The 22,701-nt window shown below is 48.5% G+C and overlaps 1 protein-coding gene across 2 annotated transcripts; it reads right to left on the bottom strand.

The window, feature by feature from the left end:
• Positions 1-2,075: 2,075 nt before the first annotated feature.
• LOC128843015 (cytochrome P450 2J2-like) lies at positions 2,076-21,073 on the bottom strand. 2 transcript variants are annotated; one of them, XM_054039471.1, is made up of 9 exons: positions 20,712-21,073; positions 18,080-18,242; positions 17,057-17,206; positions 13,806-13,966; positions 10,630-10,806; positions 9,966-10,107; positions 4,425-4,612; positions 3,647-3,788; positions 2,076-2,337 (listed from the first exon to the last, which is right to left on the bottom strand). In XM_054039471.1, exons 1-9 carry the CDS (start codon positions 20,880-20,882, stop codon positions 2,159-2,161), a joined length of 1,473 nt encoding a protein of 490 aa, XP_053895446.1. In that variant the 5' UTR covers positions 20,883-21,073; the 3' UTR covers positions 2,076-2,158. The 2 variants fall into 2 exon arrangements, with proteins under 2 accessions (XP_053895446.1, XP_053895447.1); XM_054039472.1 differs by lacking the exon at positions 10,630-10,806.
• Between the last annotated feature and the right edge of the window lie 1,628 nt (positions 21,074-22,701).

Raw genomic sequence — 22,701 nt, 5'->3', positions numbered from 1 at the left:
TATCTAAGTCATTAATGAAGATATTGAACAGATCCGGTCCCAAAACAGACCCTTGCGGAACCCCACTTGTTATGCCTTTCCAGCAGGATTGGGAACCTTTAATAACAACTCTCTGAGTATGGTTATCCAGCCAGTTATGCACCCACCTTATAGTAGCCCCATCTAAATTGTATTTGCCTAGTTTATCGATAAGAATATCATGCGAGACCGTATCAAATGCCTTACTAAAGTCTAGGTATACCACATCGATAGCTTCTCCCTTATCCACAAGGCTCGTTATCCTATCAAAGAAAGCTATCAGATTGGTTTGACACGATTTGTTCTTTACAAATCCATGCTGGCTATTCCCTATCACCTTACCACCTTCCAAGTATTTGCAGATGATTTCCTTAATTACTTGCTCCATTATCTTCCCTGGCACAGAAGTTAAACTAACTGGTCTGTAGTTTCCTGGGTTGTTTTTATTTCCCTTTTTATAGATAGGCACTATATTTGCCCTTTTCCAGTGAATTTAAATAGTCAGTGGGACAGAGAGTGAGACAACTGTAGCCCAGTGGTTAGAGCACTTACCTGGCTTGTGAGAGACCCCAGCTTCAGATCCCTGCTCTGGAGCAGGGTCTTGGACCCAGGTCTTCCAGCCTTCGCAGGTGAGCCATCAAACCGCTAGACACGGATGGTCTCGCAATCTCTCCTTTGGAAACTGTTCCACTTTGGATAAAAGACTTGTCATTGGGCCTGCAAGTGAAAAGGACTCACAGCTGATGGGTAGGCCACTCCCCTAAGATGTGGGGGGATCCCAAGTCCCTGCTCCAACAACTATTTATTAATACCCAACATCAACGGGAGAGATTGAGAGACCCCCCATCCCAGGACGCTCCATAGACCAGGGCATGCTCCTGAGATGGGCAGGGAGACCCAAGTTCAAATCCTTGTGCCACATTGGGTGGAAAGGGGAATTGAGTTGGAAGCTCTTGAGTCTCTGGGGTTTGGCAGCACCAGTACAATGGGTTAGCGTGTGGAGGATTGAAACCGTGTTCCACCACACACGCTTGGCTCCAGTTCTCCACTACACCGACGCTGGGCGGTGCCGTAGCAGCCAGAGAGAGCTCGTCCTGGCTCCCTGATCCTCTACTTGCCTGCTCTGATGGAAGTTAGAGTAGCAGTGACCTATGCTAACTTTTACTGCTCAATAATGGAGCTTGCGCCAGTCGAGGCTTGGGCACATGCCCCCGTTCTCCTCACCCCATTACACTGGTAGGGGAAGGGCAGCTGACGAAGACTGTCCCTGCCAGTATCATGCCTATGGAGATTCCCTCTCAGCAGGGGGAATTCTTCAGGGACAGGCTCCAGCCAACCCCTTGCGTGGCAATTAGGGCCTAGATAACAATTAGCCAGCTAAAACTCAGCCTGGATAACAAGGGCCATATGTTCCTCTTTTCCCTTCCGGTTCTTGCCTCCTGTCCTCTCTACTTCTGCTGTTCTCCCCAACTTCAGGTCAGCTCTCACCTTGCGGCTGCGAGGGATCGAACTCCTTGTCGTAATGCCCCCTGTCCCCAGAGCGTCTCCTTGCCAGGATTCTCACCCGAGTGCCCCCAGGAGGCCATCTGCCTTCGCATCACCTCCAAGCTCTGTTTCCAGGCCCTCTCCTGGCTGGCTCCCCAGCTCCAGTACTGAGCCTTCCCGAGGCATCTGTTCTCCTGCAGACTGTGGCTCAGGGCCCCTTCACAGACATCTCTCTGTCATTCCTCCCATCAGACTGAGCTCTCGCCCCTTTTATGGGGCCCAGGTATCCACTAAGTTATCACCTGATGCTTCTCCCTCCCAGCACCTCTCGCTGAGAAGCAGCTAATTAATCAGGGTGCAGGTGTAATCAATGTTACTAGCTACCTTTTAACCTTTTCTAGCCCATGATGGGGTTTCACCCACCACACACCCACTACTCTAATCTCATAATTAGGAGATTTTTAAAAACTCTGCCAACCTTGCATTACAATAGACTGACCCTCTCACAATTCTCCCTCCCAGCAATCAGATTCCTGGTCAGCCATAAATAACGCCAAGCACCATAATTCTTTGTTTTATAGTTTATTTATGGACATTCACCATGAGAAACACCCCTGCCTGTTGGGTTTCCTGGTGGTCTGTGACATGCTGCTGCCTAGCGAGGAACAGCACAGATCTTATAGTGGTGAGGTTGCAATAGGTTCCCCAAAATACGCTCAGTGTTAATTTCAGTCACTCCCTCCGGCAGCCTGAAGGTGAACGCCCGCAGCAGGTTGGTGAAGAAGATGAAGAGCTCAGTCCTTGCCAGGCGCTCCCCCAAACACACACGGTGCCCTAACGGGGGAGAGGGGACGAGCAGTTAGTGAGTTAAGAAAAAAACCAACGTTTCCCTTATATTGCTTGTGTAACTCAAAAAATGACCGCATGAGAAATTTTAGACTTGGCAGGATTCTAGTCCTCAGTGAGGATGGAAAAATAAGATCGGTTTAAAAGCAAAATCATGTTTTACCTGTGAAGTCAAAGGTCTGAGGCTAGGTCTGCATATGTGCATCACCGAATTTGCTTTTCTCGGGTAACTAGCATTAGGAATCATTTTTCACATAACTATTCCCAAAGGGATGGAGGGGGTCATTTGCACGGTCCACAGATTTCTTAGTACAGTAGAACTTGGCTAATTTGCACTAATGACTGAGAGATCCATTGCTTATTAATGAATTTTGCAAATTAATAAGCAAGCAAACACTTAAAATCTATCACAAAATTGATTTAGACAACTTCAATTCAATTTTCATGTCTATACAAAATACAACAAACTTAACTGGCTTCAAGACCGAGCTTGATAAGTTTATGGAGAGGATGGTATGACAGGACTGCCTACAATGGCCTGTGACCCATCAACGACTGCTTGTAGCAAAAAATCCCCAACGGCTGGAGATGGGACACTAGATTGGGAGGGCTCTGAGTTACTACAGAGAATTCTTTCCCAGGTGTCTGGCTGGTGAGTCTTGCCCACATGCTTAGGGTCTAACTGATCGCCAGATTTGGGGTTTGGAAGGAATTGGCAGAGATACTGGGGGGGTTTCACCCTCCTCTGCAGAATGGAGCATGGTTCACTTTCAGGTTTAAACTGGGGCAAATGTGAATTTTCTATAACTTGACGTCTTTAAACCATGATTTGAGGACGTCAGTAACTCAGCCAGAGGTTAGGGGTCTATTACAGCAGTGGGTGGGTGAGGTTCTGTGGCCTGCAATGTGCAGGAGGTCAGACTAGATGATCAAGATGGTCCCTTCTGGCCTTCAAGTCTATGAATGGCACTTGCCGTTAAAAGTCAACATTTGAATTTTGAAGTATGGGGAAAACTCTGTATCATCTCTGATGCCATATTGCGGCAACTCGTGGTAAATGTTGTCATTTTAATGGTGGCCAGCGTGCTGTGATTTTGGTACAAATAATGAAATTGTGTAGTAGAAGAATCCACCACAGCATTCTGCAAATACATTTTTGCCAGGAAGCGAGGTGAGTTTGCCATTCTAAGTGCAAGTTATAAAGCATGCCGATTAGCAAGGTTTAACTGTAAATCTCTATGAATTCTGCATTCACAATCTACGCCATGAAAAATTGTTTAGCTGTCAGTGCATTTACCGGCTGAGAATGGTAAGAACGCTTCTCTGCTCATGAAGTTTCCATCCTTATCCAGGAAGTGAGTTGGGTTGAACTGGTGAGGTGTCTCCCACTGCTCCGGATCAGACAAGACAGAACATATATTTGGCAAGATGACAGTGCCCTGCAAGGAAGAAGCCTCTGACTTAGTTCTCACCCTCACTCTCTCAGAGAGGTGGTTAAAGAGACGGTTTTCAGTCCTCATGTAGTGCAGTGCATGGCATGTCCCCCGGGGAGAGATCTGTCTCACTGGAGTAAACTGGGAGACTATTGGATGGTACGTTTTTATTTCTGTTCATCATTTCTGAGCCACCTGCTGGCAGGATGGAGCCCAAAAGAAGAGGCAGTTTCCCAGGATTCTCCCACTTTAATACTGATTCCTTAATGGAAGAAAAATGTTAACGCTTCATATTTTAAATGCATCAGATTTACAAAGTAAGATTTTTATATCGAAGTGGCAAAGCCAGGGAGAGGTTTAAAGGGGCTGATAGAGCAGTTGCAAATTAGGGGCAGTGGGACATATCAAGAAAGAGACACAGCGCCTGATCATCCACTGCCTTGCACGTTGTATCACGTTATTGGCATGCGTGCACAGTGGTTGTACTGCGCTGTCTCACTTTGCCCTAGTGCTGATGGCTTCAGAGGGTGCAAGGAGAAACAGGCATGTTATATACCTGGAAACACAAATGAGTTGCATTCCTAGTACATTTGACCCCTTTGATGGGAGAGGCGGGTATAAGCATGGAGAATGTCTCTGTACCTTTGGGACAGGGAACCCCAAGAGTGTTGTGTCCTTCACACATTGTCTGGGGACTCCGATTGGGGCAATGCAATTGTAGCGCTGGATCTCATGAATCACGGCGTTGGTGTAGGGCAGGTTCTTCCGATCCTCGTAACAGATTAATTGGGAAGGACCCAACACAGAATCCAGCTCCTTCTGAACCTTCTCTGAGGAGACAAATTCAGCTTTATGCAAATGGAAGGACACGTATTTGGGCAGTGAGTGCGTGCCCAGGAATGGGTGTGTGTTCTGGGGCTCTGTCACTTCCCGGCAGATTGAAGGAGGAATGACTCCTTTAATGCTGGTTAAGTGCAGTGGGCGATGGGAAGCCATGCCAAGGGAATCAGCTACGCTGGTTAGTCCTACAGCTTTATCTCTAAGGGGGACCTGCATTTTCCCAGCAGACTCACAGATGCCAGTTGAAATTCGGTATCAGGGCCCAATTCAGCCCTGGAGCACAGCTTTCCCTTTCTTTGCTGTGAGAGGGAGCCGGAGGCAAGGTGCAGCAGAAGCATCCCAAAGTGCAGGGAAAGTTTCTTCTCACTTCATTCCCCAGACAAAACTCCTGTGTGTGTGATGCTCCCAGGGGCTGACTAGCAGTCTGGTGGAAATCCTCACCCCCAGCACAGGAAGCCCTGCTGGCGATGGAACTGGTACGCGCTGGGGGGGAATGGAGCTCAAATAGACTCAGGAGTTAGCCAGGCACAGAGCAATGTCGGATGAATATTTTTACAGCAGGCCTAGTCTATTTTTCACAGTTCCTTAACCTGGAAGTGGCCAAACAGCCTGAGCACAAACCTTCCAAGGCAAAAGGGAACCACCTTCAGGGATTGGAATAAGCCTAGAAAACGTTAACGCAAGGAAAAAACACGACCGGTGAGCAGCAAACCGGTTCTCCCTAGGGCATCAGGCTCATATCTTTATATATGATCCTGGGTGCAGCTGCCCTGCTTTCCAGGCCTAAACAGCCATCACTGTTTTGTGAGGGCAACTGGCTGTGACCCTAAGAACCCCTCTATGCCAACGAGTAAAGGGGGTTACAAGATTATCCTGATCCTGGGCTGTACATTCTGGTTCCCCAAAGAACAGAGCCCGTGCCCCAGCTGAAGCCCTCACCCCCCTGCACCCCAACCCTCTGTCCCAGCCCTGAACCCCCTTCCTGCACCCCAACCCTCTGTCCCAGCCCTGAACCCCCTTCCTGCACCCCAACCCTCTGTCCCAGCCCTGAGGTCCCTCCTGCGCCTGAACCCCTCATCCCCGGCCCCACCTCAGAGCCCGCACCCCCAGCCAGAGCCTTCATTCCCCCCACCCCTGCACTCCAACCTTTTGCCCCAGCCCTGAGCCCCCTCCCACACTCCGAACCCCTCAGCGCCGCCATGCATCACCTTCATATCGGTGCACATAACAAAATTCATTCCGCACGTGCATGGGAAAAAATAGAGGGAACATTGGTCATGGGAGGTCTGAAACAAAAGCCCGGGTCATGCTGGTCACGCTATCGCTGTGAAATGTCTGTGCACATACTGAGGGCGTGTCTACACTGGAAACATAAGTCAACCTAGGGGAGGTCAACTTACAACCACCGCAGTCATGGAAATTGACGAGAATGACAGCCAACAGCCAATGTTAGGAACGCTGTGTCTACAGGGACACTGCGTCACCCTAACTCCACTGACATAAGCCCCGCGCCTCTCCTGGAGACGGAGTTATGATGTCGGTGTAGGTGGGCACTTACGCTGGCGGGAGCCAGGCTGGAGCGTAGGCACTGATGTAATTAGGTCATCGTAAGCTGCCTTCTACCGACCTAACTCTGTAGTGTAGACCAAGCCTGAGTAAGTATGTGTGTGTGCTGAAAATAGGGTCCTAAAGTCTGTATCAAGGCAGAGCTGCCAAATAGGTTTGGTGCCCGACAAAAGGTGTGTATTCACCTGTCTCTCTAAGCCAGTGGTCCCCAAACTTTTGAGGGTCACACCCCGCTACCCATGTCTATGCCCTGCCCCTGGAGCCAGGGCTGGGAGGGGGACCGTGGCTCCCGGGGCAGAGGAGGATGCAGACAGGAGTAAGGGGGCAGAGGCTGCGCCTGCATCTGGGGGCAGGTCTGGGGTAGGAACGATGCTGCGGCCGGGCGCGGGGCTGGGACCGGAGACGGAGCAGAGCTGGGAGTGGAGTGGGGCTGGGTGGCGTTGCCTCCCCATCCCCTGTGGGAGCTGGCCCGGGCCCTTCCGCACCCCCCTAAGGGGGCATGCCCCACAGTTTGGAAACCTCTGCTCCAAGCATTGTAAGCCAACACAATGGAAGCCTCATTTACATATGAAGTCAATGGGGGGATGTGAAATCAACAGGAAGGCAGCACACTGGAGAATAAGCTAGAGTGGGTTATCATGACCCTAAGAACAGACAATGAGTGGGGGATATAAGGAGAAGGCAAGGAAGACACCCCTTTACCCTCCACCTAGGAAGTAATCGGTCAGTGCGGTTACATTTCTGAAAACAGGATCACAACCAACCTTGGCTGAAATGCTGCAAAAGACCTTTGGGGTGAGAGAAACTTCTTTGGCCAGAAGTTTGGCCTGGTAAGCTAAGTTTAGTCTCTAGAAAGTGTGTTCTGATGTTGTTTTGTATACAACCCTCTCGTGTCCATTACCCTTATTTGCGATCTCTTGAACCTCGAATCTTTGATAATACCCTGATGGTTGTTTTCACTAGAAATGCAGCTCAGTGCTGTGGTGTGATACAAGGAGCAGATCCTGAGTCGAATTGAACAAGCTGGTGTGTACGCTGTGTCTTTGGGGACAGCAGCCCTGGTATTTCTGAGTGTTCAGTGGATAAGGGGCTGGACGCTACAGGGAACCCTTCAGAGGGGCTCCGGGAGCAGGGTGCACCTCTCGTTAGCCTGCAAGGCAAAGAAAGGGCTGGCTTACCCCTGAGGAGGTTGTTGGGACGGCTAACAGGCTGGTGGGGTCAGGTAGCTGACACTCAGCTAAGTGCAAGCAAGCCCATCTCTTTCTGGAGGCAGGAGGGTAACAAGGAAACTCATAGTCCTGGGTACCCCGAGAACTGTCCCACGGTGATGTCAGAGAACCACGCCCATGAGGATGGGCTCCACATTCCTTCAGTACTGGGGGACGGGTGTTGAGAAGGTAAGTTCTTCATGGCACGTCCCACCAGCATCGCCTCCGTCTGGCCTGGGTTCGGCTCCAGCCAGATGCTGATTTCAGCGAGGGGCCCTGAGAAATCTGGGACATGGTGCTGTTTATATTTGATATGACACAAGGGGCGGGGAGGGCTGAAGAGAGCTCTGCCCCCAATTTTTTTTTACAACGTTCCTGGGTCACTCCACTTCTCCCGCCTCCCAGGCTTGCAGCACCAATCTGCTGTTTGGCGCTGCAAGCCTGGGAGGGGAGGAGAATTAGAACTGGGGCGGCGTGCTAGGGGAGATGGCTACCCACCCCAGCTCACCTCTGCTACACCCTCTCCCCAGCACACCATCCTGCTCCACTTCTCCCGCCTCCCAGGTATGCGGCGCCAATCAGCTGTTTGGCGCCGCAAGCCTGGGAGGGGAGGAGAATTAGAGCAGGGGCTGGGTGCTTGGGGAGGAGGCGAAGCAGAGGTGAGCTGGGGTGGGGAGCTGCCACATGGCTTGGGGGGGGCGCAAGGTGGAAGTTTCACCTAGGGTGCGAAACTTCCTTGCACCGGCCCTGGGTAACACAGCAACCCACATGGGTAAATGTTCTGTAGGAACATGAATTAAGTTCTGGTAATGAGACCTGCCTACTGTACCATCTCTGCTACCAGAGCATTGCTGAGACGTGAGGGGGGGCTGTTGGGCTCACACAGCACAAAGTGGTCTTACAAGATGTGTCTACATTGAACCCTAAGCCCAGGTCTGCGGGACCTGGACTTGTGGACTTGGTGTTTCTAAACGCTTGAGCGTCCACACTGCATCATAAACCTGGGTTTACAATTGCTGGACCTAGGCTCATAGCCACGCTAACGCGTCCAGACTGCACTACGGAGACCTTCTGACTCGGGTCTGCGGCTTGAGCTGCTGCCACCCCAGGAAAAGGACAGTTACCTGTTCTGTAACTGGCGTTCTTCGAGATGTGTTGCTCAGGTGTATTCCACTCTAGGTGTGCGTGCTCGCCACGTGCACCGGTGCCAGAAGTTTTTCCCTTACCCATACTGAGGGAGCACCGCTGTGACCCCTGGAGTGGCGCCTGTATATCGCGCCATAAAGGGGGCTGCGTGCTCCCCCACCCTCAGTTCCTTCTCGCCGCCTGTGAAGGTAGTCGGAACTTCTGCTCCTGCCTTGGCTGCAGCGCTTATGACCTTAGTGGTACCCCATTAGTGAGTGAACAATTTCTCTAGTTCTTAGCTGGGCTCGGGGCATGCCCCGTGGCCCAGGCTTCAAGTCGTGCGACTCTGGTCGCAATTCTATGCCCAGAAGCGATCCACACTCCCAGTGGCTTCGCGGTCTGGGCGAGGCTCACATCAGTGAGCGTTGCAAGATCTGCCGTTCGTTCAAGGCTTGGACCCGAGTTACAACAGGACTCAGGCTCTGACATCCCCCCAGCCAGGTCCTAGGACCCGGGCCCTGAGTGCTTGCTGACCTGAGTCAGACTGATCTGGGTGTGGTCAGAAGTGGAGTTTGGATCAAACCTGAGTCAGAACCCAGGCTTAGTGTGCAGTGTGGACAGATCCACAGTGACTGGAGGTGATCAGTGGAAAATTCCACCTGTGGAGGGCAACTTAGCACTGGGCAGATAGCTGACCGAGACAGCAGAGCCACCGCCCCTTCCAGACACCATCCCCATCTCAGCATCTGGAGAGGGAAGGGGGCAGATCAGGGGCAGGATGAAGGCAGGACAGGGAGAGGAAGAAGCATGGACGAGCAGAGCTCTACTAGGCCTGATTTTCTGCTGATGGGAGGTCCCTGAGTTGCTCCTGTGAAGCTCTAACTTGCACCCAAGCGGGCTGGGTGGCTGATGATCAGGGAGCACTAATCAGGTCCCTGCAGGCTGCAGCCCCTCCTCTCCACTGAACCTGAGCTCTGCTCGAGTGGGGTGGAAATCCAGCCCCGGTGCATTCCGAGTGTGAATTATGAGGGTTGTGGCTTAGCAAAGGGTGAATCAGGAAGGTTCTGCTGTGGAAAGAAAACTCCCCACTGGTGAGATCTGTTAGCCTGTGGCCAGTGTCCCAAGGGAAGTGGCAGAAGTCCCATTGCCTTAGCCATTTAAAGCAGGTAGACTGGCAATCCCGCAGCAGGGTTGGATTGGGGAAGTAGGTGGCCTAGGCATCTCTATGAGGCTTTTCCACTTCTAATGTCTACCATTCGCTGATTGTAGGACCAGAAATCTTACCGCTTTGCTGGCTGCAACTCAGTTGATTCAGCAGCCGCCAATGGTCAGTTTTAGAATCAACATGTGTCTAATAAAAACTGGCAGAACCAGGTAATTTTCCATGTGCACGCAGACTCGCATCCACGGTGTGCGTCCCCGTCCCTGTCTCCCTCTCCCTCACCTTGGACGTCGGGATGAAGCACCAAGCTGATCAGGGCCCAGCGCAGGGTCGTGGCTGTGCTCTCTGTGCCTGCTATGAAGAAGTCCAGGATTGTGTGAATCAGGTTACCTTCATCAAACGTAGTGGTGGGGTCGTCTTTGCACTGCAGAGGACAGAGGGATAAATTAGGACATGGGGGGCAAGACAGTCAGCATGATAAATAGCGGAACTTGCTCCTTCCTTTGACTCCCTGCCATTTGCAAGGTCTTTTTAGTATTTTTGACGTCAGAAAATCACAAAACGTAAATGTTTTTTCTGATGCCCTCCAGATTCTTGTTTTTGTTACTTCCCATCACCTCCTTCAATTCCAATTCTGCTCTGTGCTGCTTTGCAACGCCCTTCTGAGACACCGTTTGGCCTGTGCGCTTTGGAGAAAGGATCCCTCTTCCTTAGAGCTGGGTTTCTAGGAGGCTGATGAGCTGCAGTAGATGCTGAGCTGTCATTTAATCTATGCCTGCCCAGACTGGAGCCCTATAGATTTCTGACTCTGCCACTCTCCCACCCATCCACACACCTGATCCCATCACAACCTGCTGCATTTCCGCTTTACTCTGCAGAGGTTTGCGCTAGAAGGGTGCGATGGAGTCGCAGAGGAGTTCTAGTCACATACGGCGCAGAAACATACTTTGACCATCTGTGCCAGGTAGAAGTCAATGAAATTCTGTGGCTCATCTGGTACCCCACTCTCCTCGTGGCGTCTGATCTCTTCCTTTGCAAAACAATACAGAAACCTATAGGAGGCCAGCACCTCCTTGTGAGGTCCTGGGAGGTGGTCCATGATCCAGGGGAAAGTATTGTTCAGCTGTAGGAGAGACACAAAGAAGCTGCTTTCATTCTTTGCAATTAACACATTCCTGGTGGAGCTCTCCAAAGACAAAAATGTCCAGTGTGGGGAATTTTACTATTGGATCAATTGCTTTGAAGGACACATTTTCAGACTCATGTATGGGGCTTCAGACCTAGATGCTGATGGTTAAGACTCTTTACAAAGCTAGCCCTTGTGTCCAGAAAGGAGCCATTTGGATATAGACAAACACAGAGAGAGAGAGAGATGGTCCAGGTTCCCCTTGTGATGTCTGCTTCTTCTGGGCTTAGAATCGTGGAAGAGACGGAGAGTAAAGGTCTACTGAGCTAAAGAGTTCAAAGTATACCATTAACTTAGGTTTGAATAGAGACTGGGAATGGTTGGGTCATTACACTAATTGAATCTATTTCCCCGTGTTAAGTATCCTCACACCTTCTATGGGCCAACTCGTTTATCACTTCAAAAGTTTTTTTTTTCTCCTGCTGATAATAGCTCATCTCAATTGATTGGCCTCTTACAGTTGGTATGCGTACTTCCACCTTTTCATGTTCTCTGCATGTGTAAATATCTTCTTGCTGTATGTTCCAGTCTATGCATCCGAAGAAGTGGGCTGTAGTCCACGAAAGCTTATGCTCAAATACATGTGTTAGTCTCTAAGGTGCCACAAGTACTCCTGTTCTTTTTGCGGATACAGACTAACACGGCTGTTACTCTGAAACCTGTCAAATACATGTGTTAGTCTCTAAGGTGCCACAAGTACTCCTGTTCTTTTTGCGGATACAGACTAACACGGCTGCTACTCTGAAACCTGTCATTAAACATGGTATCATAATGCCTATGCACAAGGGGACCAAATTAAGATTGCATGGACAACCTTAATTCTGGCATCTCCTAACTTTGGAGTGCTTGACAGTGCAAAGTTAATAGGCTTTTAAAATAGGAGGAGGGAGGATTTGGATGCAAATTATTATTTAAAGGGTATATTGTGGCAGCACTCAGAAGCCAGCAAAATCAGGGCCTGTAATGGCAGGAGCTGTACAAATGTATAGTAAACAACTGTCCCTGCCCAAAAAGATCTTACAATCTAAAAGACAAGAGGTGAAGGAGACAAACTAGTTGGCCAGGGTCAGAATGGAGGAGATAGGGTAACAAAAACAACAGGAAGTGTACAATTCGGAGCCAGGTAGGAGCAGGTAGGTAGCCAATGGAAGGACTTAAAGGTGGGTGGGGCAGGGCAAGAAACCCAAGAAGAGGATCTTAGCAGCGGTATTGTGAAAAGACTTGAAGGAAACGAGGTTGTAGGCATCAAGTCTGGAGAGGAAGAGATAGCAGCAGCCAAGGCATGAGGTGATCAGGGCTTGGACAAGAGGTTTGACGGCATGGGCAGAGAGGAAAGGATCGTGAACATGCCGTGCAGGAAGAAGCAGCGAGATTCAGACATCACCTGGATGTGAAAGTCAAAAGAGGGCTGAGGAAAGATTGTCCGTTTGAGCAACAGGTCAGATGGTGGTGCTATCTCTAGGGAGAGCAAGGGGGGACGATCAGGAGCTCCGTTTTGGCCATGCTACATTTCATTTGTCAGCTGGACATCCATGAGGAGATGTCAGAGAGACAACTCTGCCCCTCCCTACTTCTCCGCTCTTGTCTCTTATGTTTCCCCACTCCCCAGCTCTCCACCTTGCCCAGGACTCCAGCTGGCCTGTTTCTCCCACACTTTCTTCCATGCTGTCCCTTGCACATGGACCTTCCTCCCCGAACATCAGACTGATACATTCTCCTCCTTTAAATCCCCCCAGTTCTGGGATGCCTAGAAGAAATCAGCCAGCTAACATGGGGTAAGGACAGAAAACAGAATCATAGAAGATTAGGGTGGAAGAGACCTCAGGAGGTCATCTAGTCCAACCCCAATTAAAACAATCCCCTCCCCCATTATTTCTTAGGGATTTGTAACCAGCATGTTGCGCACATTCCAGAAACTCACCCAGGTGTATACGAAGACTAGTTCCCTTTAGCCTGACTCCCTACATCCTATGGTTTCTCCCACTCACCCATTGCATCACGTTTCAAATTAAACGGCAAGCTCTTTGGGGTGGGGACTGTGTACGTGGGCAGCACCACAACAACAAAAATAAGGTGCCTATGACCTTGAGAAGGGTTTGGTATTCATGACGTCTTGAAAAAGCCGATAGTATGAGACTGGACAATCCCCATGTACATAGGTGTGGCAGCAAACTTGGGCATTTTGAACTAGCCAGGTTTGCTAGGTGGCTTTACACTACCCGAGACTGAGACGGAGGGGACTTTGTGTAACACTTGGGAAATATTTTCAAACTGAATAAGACGACCGACTGGGGGCCCCAACAGGTCTTTTTGAATCTGAATTTCCCTTATTTTAAGATGAAGGTTTTGGTGAGTTTCTGGGATCCGACATCCGGACATTATTAAATGTCAGCATAGCAAATTACAGTGTCATGAGTAAATGATACCGCATGGGTAACAGAGCGTGGTCACCAACCACTCTGCTTTTGCTACTGCGTCAATCGCACGTTTTACCCTCGTTAAGTCACGTTTCAAGCTCACGGATTCAGTGATTTTAAGAGATGTCTGCGAAAACACCATTTTGTGCACCATTGTGGCCAGGGCTGGCATAAGGCGGCAGCAAGTAGGGCAATTACCTGGGGCCTCACGAAGTTAAATTATGGGCCTCCCCACCCAGGGCCAGAGCCCAAGCCCCGCCACCTGTCACTTGGCTTTCTGGAGCCCCGTTGCATGGGGTAATGGGCTTGCTTGCTACCCCCTAATGCCAGCCTTGTGTACATTCCTGATGTATTGTTTATTACCTGTGTCCGGGGCCGTGATTTTTAATAAAAATACCCAGGCCAAAATCGTAGCCTTCATCATGTCTAATTTAGTTGGTAAGCTCCAGGAAGCAGATACCACATCATCTATTTAGGGAGAGGGACATAAGAAATAACAGCGACAAATTGGGAACTCACTCTCCTGCTGAGAATGCCCGAGGGTCTGAGCAAACAGGCATTGGCTTTAAGCAGCTGCTGGAGGGTCTCATCGTCGGTGGAGAAGCGACGTCCCAGAACCATAGCACAAATGACATTTGAAAGTGCTTGGCTGAAGGAGACAGTAGGGTCCAAGGGCTGTCCTGCAAACACAGTTATTAACATTAATGTTGCCTGCGACTGTGTCGCCCCCTGCTGGGACAAGACCCATGTCCCGGAGCCTGGGGAAGGAGCCTGGGATCTAGCAGGTCTTTTCAGTCGTGAACGCTTCTGAACCTGTGACTCTGGTATCCAGCAGCATTCACTAATAAACATTTAAAAGAGGCAATCAAAGACAACTCAAGCTGGTCACAAACCAACTCGCCGCGGAAGGTTCAGTGTGTTAAAGGGACCCTGCCCATCTCTGCAGCTGTCCAGGCGGAAGCAGAACATCACTGGAAGCTTTGTGAAGTGAGCAGAGCTCCTGGCCAGTAACGCCCCTCACATGCCAGCAAGTTCTCCTGTCCCAGGCTGAGAGAGAGAGAGATTGTGGGGAACGTCACTGACGGCTGCTTTTTCCTCCCAGCCCCAGAATTCCCACTAAACTCACTGGGCCATATTCTCTCCAGTGGCTGAGGTCTGCTTGGTGCAGCAGATAGGAGTGGGGGAGGGGCGTCAGGAAGCTGGTTACAGCTCCCGGATTCTCTGCTTGGCTCTTTCTCTAAAAATTATTCCAGCAGGGCAAAGGAAGCAGCGCTATGGGATACCTTGACTATACGTGGATCCATTGCATGTGTCACCCAGTTGCTCTGCTCTCTCCCCTGATGTTGTTTCACAAACTTATACAGGATCGTTTTAGGGGTCAAGGCAAAGATGCCACATTTATTATTAATCTGTAACTATTAACAAATACCTCAATGCTTATACACATACAGTCACACACACACACACACCCACCAAAATGTTCTGCAGCTGCTGGATAGTTACCAGTCCTGAGTGTAGTTTGAGTTCGCAGCTTGGGATCGTAGCTCGTGACAGCTAACTGGCCAGGAGAGCTGAGCACGAGGGGGAGCCGGGTCTCTGTCGGGCGCGCACCGATGCTCCTTGATGTTGATAGCAGAACGTTACCCAAAGTCTCTCATCTCACCCTTCCTTTTTTATAGGAGTTTTTGGATTCAAAGTCTCTAGGTCTCGCTGTGTCACGCCGCCTCTGGGTTTGACTTGATTACCCGTCAATTGCAGGCGTGACTGTCAGCCTGGGACCTGGCTTTGATCTTCCTTTTGTTGTTTCTTTTTAAGGTGGATGCTTCTTTCTTGAGTTAGGGCTGTTGTCTAGTTCTTTAGCCGTTGGTATTTGAACTTTTATCTCATCAGGACGGGTTGGTGCTGGAGGTTGATTCTATCACCCATACATTCCTTATTCACACATCTTAACTAGACTAATAAGGTTACAGCAGGGTTTGCAAAAATGAAGGTTGCAGCAAGCCCTTACAAAATGGAGTAAGCATTTTAAAATGGGGTTTGAATTACAATATGGCACAGAAGTTACAATGTAGGCAAAATGGCAAGTGTAATAGAAGTTACAATGTAGCAAAATGACAAGTGTAATGAAAGTTACAATGTAGTAACAGAAGTTACAATGGTACAGTGGATAACTTAAAAACAATTTCATTCACATTGGTTCTACACTGATCATTACAGTCACTGGCATCTATTTTATATTCCCTTCTAGGACCCCTTTCACTCTAGTTACAGAGCCAGTAATGGTACCAACACAGCACGGGGTCTTATTTGTTGATGATCTCACTTAGCAGTGGGCTAAGACTTTGGGGCTACTTTTGTCCTAACTTACAGTCCACGGAACCTCAGTGACTTCACTCATGTTGCACAGGGTGTGACAGCAGGGGGGAATTTGGGCCTATGGGCTTGATCCTGGAGAGAGCAGGGGCTTTGCAAACTGAGGCCTGGATGAAGGCTAGCTGGCTGACTCTTAACCCAGATAAGATCCTAGAAGGATGATTAGATACTATGGTGACAGGAGTGCATTAGAAATGCACTGGATTAGCTACGTAGACATGCTGGGTGATTGGGAAAAACAGCTAGAGGGGATGGTGGAGTTGATATCTGCCCCTTTGATGATGCACTGGAGAGGTGACTTAGCCAGAAGGGTACCCAGAAGTCACCTACTACAGGACAGGCCCAACGAAGAAAGTAACAGAACGCCACTAGCCGTCACCTACAGCCCCCAACTAAAACCTCTCCAGCGCAACATCAAGGATCTACAACCTATCCTGAAGGACAATCCATCACTCTCACAGACCTTGGAAGACAGGTCAGTCCTCGCTTACAGACAGCCCCCCAACGTGAAGCAAATACTCACCAGCAACCACACACCACACAACAAAAACACCAACCCAGGAACCAAACCCTGCAACAAACCGGTTGCCAACTCTGTCCACATATCTATTCAAGGGACATCATCATAGGACCTAACTACATCAGCCACACCATCAGGGGCTCATTCATCTGCACATCTACCAATGTGATATATGCCATCATATGCCAGCAATGCCCCTCTGCCATGTACATTGGCCAAACCGGACAGTCTCTACGCAAAAGAATAAATGGACACAAATCTGACATCAGGAATTATAACATTCAAAAACCAGTAGGAGAGCACTTCAATCTCCCTGTTCACTCAATAACAGACCTAAAAGTGGCAATTCTTCAGCAACAAAACTTCAAAAGCAGACTCCAACCTGAAACTGCAGAACTGGAATTAATTTGTAAACTGGACACCATCAAATTAGGCCTGAATAAGGACTGGGAATGGTTGGGTCATTACAAAACCTAAACCTAATTTCCCCCATACTAATTTCCCCCTATTGTTACTCACACCTTCTTGTCAACTGTTTGAAATGGGTCACTCTCATAACCACCACAAAAGTGATTTTTCCTCCCTTGGTATCCTGCTGTTAATTGAATTGTCTCGTTAGACTGACCTCACACTTGGTAAGGCAACTTCCATCTTTTCATGTATTTATACCTGCTCCTGTATTTTCCATTCCATGCATCTGATGAAGTGGGTTTTAGCCCATGAAAGCTTATGCCCGAATAAATTTTTTAGTGTCTAAGATGTCACAAGGACTCCTTGTTGTTTTTGCTGATACAGACTAACACGGCTGCTACTCTGAAACCTATGAATATAAGGTTATGGTAAGTAAAAAGCCCCAAATATGCTGGCAATGATGTACCTCTCTCACTCATTAAGTACTCCACCAGGTGATGGGCCTCCTCTTGGATTCGGTGCTCCAGGCCTTTCTTGCCCAGCCCCAGGTTCCGCAGGGTCATCAGTCCGAAGCGTCTCTGCTGCTTCCAGGTGTGACCACTTGTCATAACAATACCTGAGGCCATTGAGAATCGGTTATTTATATAAAGCAAAATCATTCACCTAGTAAGAGTTCAACTTAAAATATATTTTCTAACGTGACAGAAATCCAGAAGAACAAGCACTTTGTTAGTTGCTTTATCTGGGGCCTCAGACATGAACAGATTGCGACAACTCCAGAAAACTCCCCTATTTGGAGGGTTTTGTTGCTTTTTTTAGGTGAAAAAGAAAGCCGGGCTTCAAACACGCAGGATACAGTTTTCATAATTCACACGTCACCTGAAAATATGAGGATAATTTCACAGCAGGGAATATACACAGAGATGTGGGGAGTTTCTTCCCAGGAGATGTGGGATGAGGTCGGTTTCAATGCAGGGTGTGGATAAAAGAGTATTGATGGTTTTGTTTGAATGACAACGCAGGACTATGAGTTGAAGCCCAGCAGGTAGGAAGGTCTTGCCCAGGTTTCAAAAGCCTTCACGCTATGTGAGTGACCCAAAATTAGTGTTGTGTCAAAGGCATGTTCAGTGGGACACTGAGTGATGTTCATGCTCCGAGCTGAAAGCCTGTTGATGATAGTGATGTTCACAGGACAGAACTAATGATCCTCAAAGTTATTTAGATGCTTAACTCCCATTGATTTTGAAGATCTGGGCCCAAGAGACTATGAATGGATCAAACAATCTCCTTAACACTCTGGATTTTACCCTTCAGTCCCATTCAGTGGCTGCCTGCCCCATTACTCATCACCAGACCAGCTATTCATGTAGGTATTTTTGCAGTCTGGAGATGCAGCTCCATGGGGAGATGGCTATGAAATAACGGAACTGCCACCCTTACAGTGGGCACCCCAGTTTTTTGCACGGTGTCTGTGAAAAAAGAACATTACCCTCTTTATTGCCATTTTCATCGAAGAAAGGCGTTGTTGGCCGGCCAGATACATCTTCAGAGTTGGTGGTCAGACCATCTTTCACTGCTTGAAATCCATGCAATACAATCACGGGGCTCTCTCCCAACCACAAGGTGAAGATGTTCCCATGAATCTGTGCCAACTAGAGACATGATCAGTGTCAGCAAAGCATGTCTGAAATATGGCATACAACAAATTGTGACCCAAGAACCTCTTAATGCCAACTGGTAAGGGTGTTACAGGAATATCTTGATTCTGGTATGCACAAGCACTGACTTTCATTTTTCTGGGTGGGTGCTCCACCCCTGCTCTACCCCGAGGCCCTGCCCCAACCCGCCCCTTCGCCCAAGGCCCCACCTTCGCTCCGCCTCTTCCGCCCATGCTCCACCCTCTCTCCCCAGCGCCTCCTGGCCACCACCAAACAGCTGATTGGAGGAGGGCCGTTGCATAGCTGATCTGTGGGTGGCTGGTGAGCACCCACTATTTTTTTTCTGAGGGAGCTCCAGTCCCAGAGCACCCACGGATTCGGCACCTATGCTGGTATGTACATTGTGGTTCACCCAAGAATGTCATGTGAGGTCTTACATGAAATCTGGCATCACACTGGTTACTACTATCAGTGTGAAATGTATGTACAGATATTACGTAAGGAGTTATGGATAGACAAACTGGAACTATGTTCTTAAGTCTGTATAAAAGTATCAGTCACCAGCAGAGGTGAAAAACAGGCTTTTCTGTCACTGTTGTTTATTCACCTAACTCTGTCCCAAGATGTAAATTAGACACGGTGGCTAGCCATTTCCATACAAAGCCAAAGGTTAGCAAAGAGATGTGAAATCAACAAGAAAGGAACACACGAGAAAAAACAAGCCACAGTGGAGTTGTCCTGTCTATGAGTAAAGACAGTGAACTTTGGGGGTACTTCTACAAGGCAAAGAAGACACCCTGGCAGCCTTCACTGAGGAAGGCAGTGCTTTTTACTTAACGAAATAGAGGTCTCTGCCAGTCTTGTCTGAAAATGCTGAAGAGAACATTAATAGGTCCTGTCTAAAGCAGTTGCCTAGTTAAGTTTAGTCTCTAGAATGATTTTGTTTGGTTTCCAGTATTCTTATTTACAATTACTTGAATCTCTGATGATAAACTTGTTTTCACTACAAATATATCTCAGTGCTGTGGTGTTAAGCAAAGTGCTGGTCCAGAGTTGAATCTCACAAGCTGGTGTGTTCTGTTCCTTTGGGCATAGCAGACATGGTAATTCTGTGAGTATTCAGCAGGTAAGGGGCTAGATTCTGCCTGGAACGCTCCGAGTATTCAGAGTTCATGTGTGCCTGTCGCTACCTGTACAGAGAGAGTGAGGTCTGCAGAGACTTGGAAGGCAGCGCTTGTGTTGTTATGCTTATAAGAAGCACATGGGATTTTTTTTTAAAGGGGAAAAGGCAATCCACTGCATTTATTGGAAATACAACAATTAGCTTATGCATTCAATCACAGACACACACTGTCCCACCAGTCGATGTCATAGTTACCAGTCCATAGTCCAGATCAATCTAGTGGCCAGCTAGGTTGATCACGGGTAGGGAGGAGCATGGTTTTATTGGTTGCGACACAATGCTCTGGGGAAGTCTTGGCAGGATGAACCTAAAGTTTCATGGCAAGGCACCCTGTTTATATAATGATATTTTTTTTATTGGGACCAATGAGTTTTGCACCGTCCTGCTGTAATTAATTGTTGTTTGATGAGTGCTTATTTTTTAAAATGTCTTTTGTATTTTGTTTTTTTATTAAGTTTTTTAGGGAATTACCCCATGCTTGTTTTGATTACAGCTATTTTGTCCCCATTGATAGGTCCCTGTTTTATGTTGAGAGAGCCCTTTTTGACATTTTAATAGGGGCATGTTGTAATTTTTTGGCGCACTTGTGTTTGTCCTTGGGGTTTTTTTTAGAACATTTGGTTCGGTGATGACCTTCACACTTACTTTTGAACACACACACATTTCTTATTCACACACCAACCAGAAGTGATTTACACAGAGCATTTGAACAGAAACATCAAATTGCAATGCAAGAGAAAAAACAACCATTGCATTCTTCCATGCTAACCAGAAATGAAATGTATGACCCTGACTTATTTGCACATGCCCAGACTCTGGATAAAATTTCTTGAGCATGAAAAATATCTTATTCCACTAATATTCCATGTTAATAACCCAGAAAATGACTGAAATGTATTTATCCAATTGAGGTTTAAAACTCCACATCAAAGATCTCCCACCAGGGAGCTCCAGGTGCCCGTCACACAAACAAAAAACACAATATAAAAGGTGTGTTACAAAACCAAACATCAATGGACATTTCCTCTCCTGAACAGCAATCCTCAGTTATCCGAGCTAACCCAGTCTGAAAGCCCAGCCCAGTCAAACGGATGGGCTTTGCTGTATCCCCAGAAGGTCAACAAACTCGGGCAGATGTCAGACCAAGAAAGGAGCACATCCCAAAGGCTGGGGCCCATCAGACAAGGGTCTGCTAGCATCCCCTGCCTCTGCTGATCTCAGCTGCTCCCTGGGGAGAGTTTGAGAAGCAAGTTAAGTATACGAAAATAAATAATTATTACCTTCTCAAGAGTCTCAAGATGAAGTTTAAATCCCAACAGCCACAAGTTCCCGATGAAGGGGAGGGGAGTTGGTCCAGAGGGAAGCCGCCTACCTGCCCATTGCAGCTTCAGAAACTGCACAATCAAGAGAAACACAACCAGAGCCACAAAAAACTCACTGATCCCCAACATCCTCTTGCTGCTGCCTTTATCATCTGGCTCTGGGCAAACCTACTGCAGCTCGCAGACCGAGCTCTCACTTTGCTGGAGTCTTAACAGTTCCCAGAGAGCTTTCAACCCTCGTATGAGCCCCTCTTCGTGTTTTGTTTCTCTTCCTTCAGACCACCATCACACTGGAGTCTGGAGATATGCCAGGCTCAAGTTTCTCTGAGCAGACTTTATGCCACACCTACTTTGTCCTCGCCAGCCAAACCACTCCTACCAGACTTTAACCTTTGAGTTCACAAACACAGCAGCCTTCTCTTCACTGAAAAGCGGAGTGGATTAGGGAGATCTCTCTGTGCCAATTCCATGTCAAGCTATTTTAAAACTCGATTACATAATAGTTCTAGGCATGAGATTTTTTATTTGCCAAATGCGGAACTCTCTCCGAAACCACTGGGTTCTGATTTTAAAAACCCCTCAAAGCTTCTGAGTTGGGAGTTCTCTCAGGCTGAGGCAAAACATGCGTTCTGGGCTGCTGCGTGCTTTGTTAGAATTGTATTCCCCGGCTGCACTAGAAGCAGCCATGAATTCCATTCAAAGCAGAGGTTTTAGGGTTTGAATAGTACAGGCTTCAATTGAGTTAGAAAAAGACAGTTTGAAATGAGGGGGAAATTTTCCAAAATGCTTCCTGGACCACTGTTAGAGAAGTTTCACCGTATCCAACACCCCACATTCTGGGTCTCCCCTCCCTAATTAAAGACCCGCTAACTATATAGGCCCTGAACCTGCCAGATAATCCCTACCCCTAAGCAGAGCCCCCAGGATCTCACTGCGGCTCCTTGCAGGCACCGTCTATGGGAGGGCAAACTAAGCAAAGGGCAAAACAGATTTCCCTGGCCAGGGCTTCTCTTTCTCAGGTTCTTTTTTACCAGTGCCACTCTCAGTCCTTCCACTGCCCTGAAAACACAGCTGTGATTGGCACACGTACCGGGGCTCGTTAAGTGCGATTCTTTTGCACTCACCTTCCTCCATCTCAGCGGAACTCTGGGACGGAGCACAGGGCAGAATTCTGTAGTCTCAGGAGGCATTATGCAGCGTCCAACGCAGGGCCACTGCATTCAAACCCCGAATCCAGGCCTCATTAATGCCAACCAGTTGCTGTGAAGAAGGAAATAGCACCCAGCTGCCTAGTGTGCGACCTTCACAGGCAACACAACAAACTAAGCTTCTCAAGCCACGCTCGGAATCCTCATAAACAGTTAGAGAGTTAAACTAGCAGTGTCCTTTCACCTGTCTGGTTATGCTGGTGCTCTCGCCCCTTTGCTCCCATCTCTCCACAGGACTCAAGGCTGCTGCAAGTTCGGAGCTGGCCGGGATGAAAGAGTCACAACCCTTCCTGACAGGGCCTCTGAGCCTTGCCGCACTGTTCCTGACTCACTGAGACTCACAGTGCCACAGCCAACCCCAAGGCCACCAGGCATCTGTGTGATGAGCTGAGGAGGGACCTGAAGAAGGAGCCAGGCCTCTCGGTCCCTGCTGGCATCTTCCTGGTGTTGGTAAATTGTGTAGTCAATTGCTTGACCGCACTTTGGTTTGCTGTGAAATACAGTAGAGCCTCAGTTACAAACCCCAGAATTACTAACTGCCAGGCGACCACACACCTCATGTGGAACCAGACGTACACAGTCAGGCAGCAGTTGGTCGCCATACACCAATGATTACGAAAGATCCGGGTTACTTCCAGCCCTAAGAGACCTGTCCCTTACCCCTGGCTGATGTGTACCTCAGCTCTCACACCGAAGACAAGGCTTGGAGCCAATCCTGTAGTGAACTAACTAAGGCTGTC

Source organism: Malaclemys terrapin, chromosome 9, assembly GCF_027887155.1.
Source record: "Malaclemys terrapin pileata isolate rMalTer1 chromosome 9, rMalTer1.hap1, whole genome shotgun sequence".
Taxonomy (NCBI): Eukaryota; Metazoa; Chordata; order Testudines; family Emydidae; genus Malaclemys; species Malaclemys terrapin.
The sequence above is the reverse complement of the archived record's forward strand: the minus strand, read 5'-3'. Positions and strand labels throughout refer to the sequence as shown.

Bases quoted from the DNA above. Each gene is read 5' to 3' on its own strand.
- LOC128843015 (XM_054039471.1), bottom strand. From the start codon at position 20,882: ATGTTGGGGATCAGTGAGTTTTTTGTGGCTCTGGTTGTGTTTCTCTTG. The intron at 18,243-20,711 runs GTAATAATTATT...TCATGTCTCTAG, and splicing joins ATCTTGAGACTCTTGAGAAG to TTGGCACAGATTCATGGGAA. The intron at 3,789-4,424 runs GTACAGAGACAT...TCTTCCTTGCAG, and splicing joins TGGGGTTCCCTGTCCCAAAG to GGCACTGTCATCTTGCCAAA.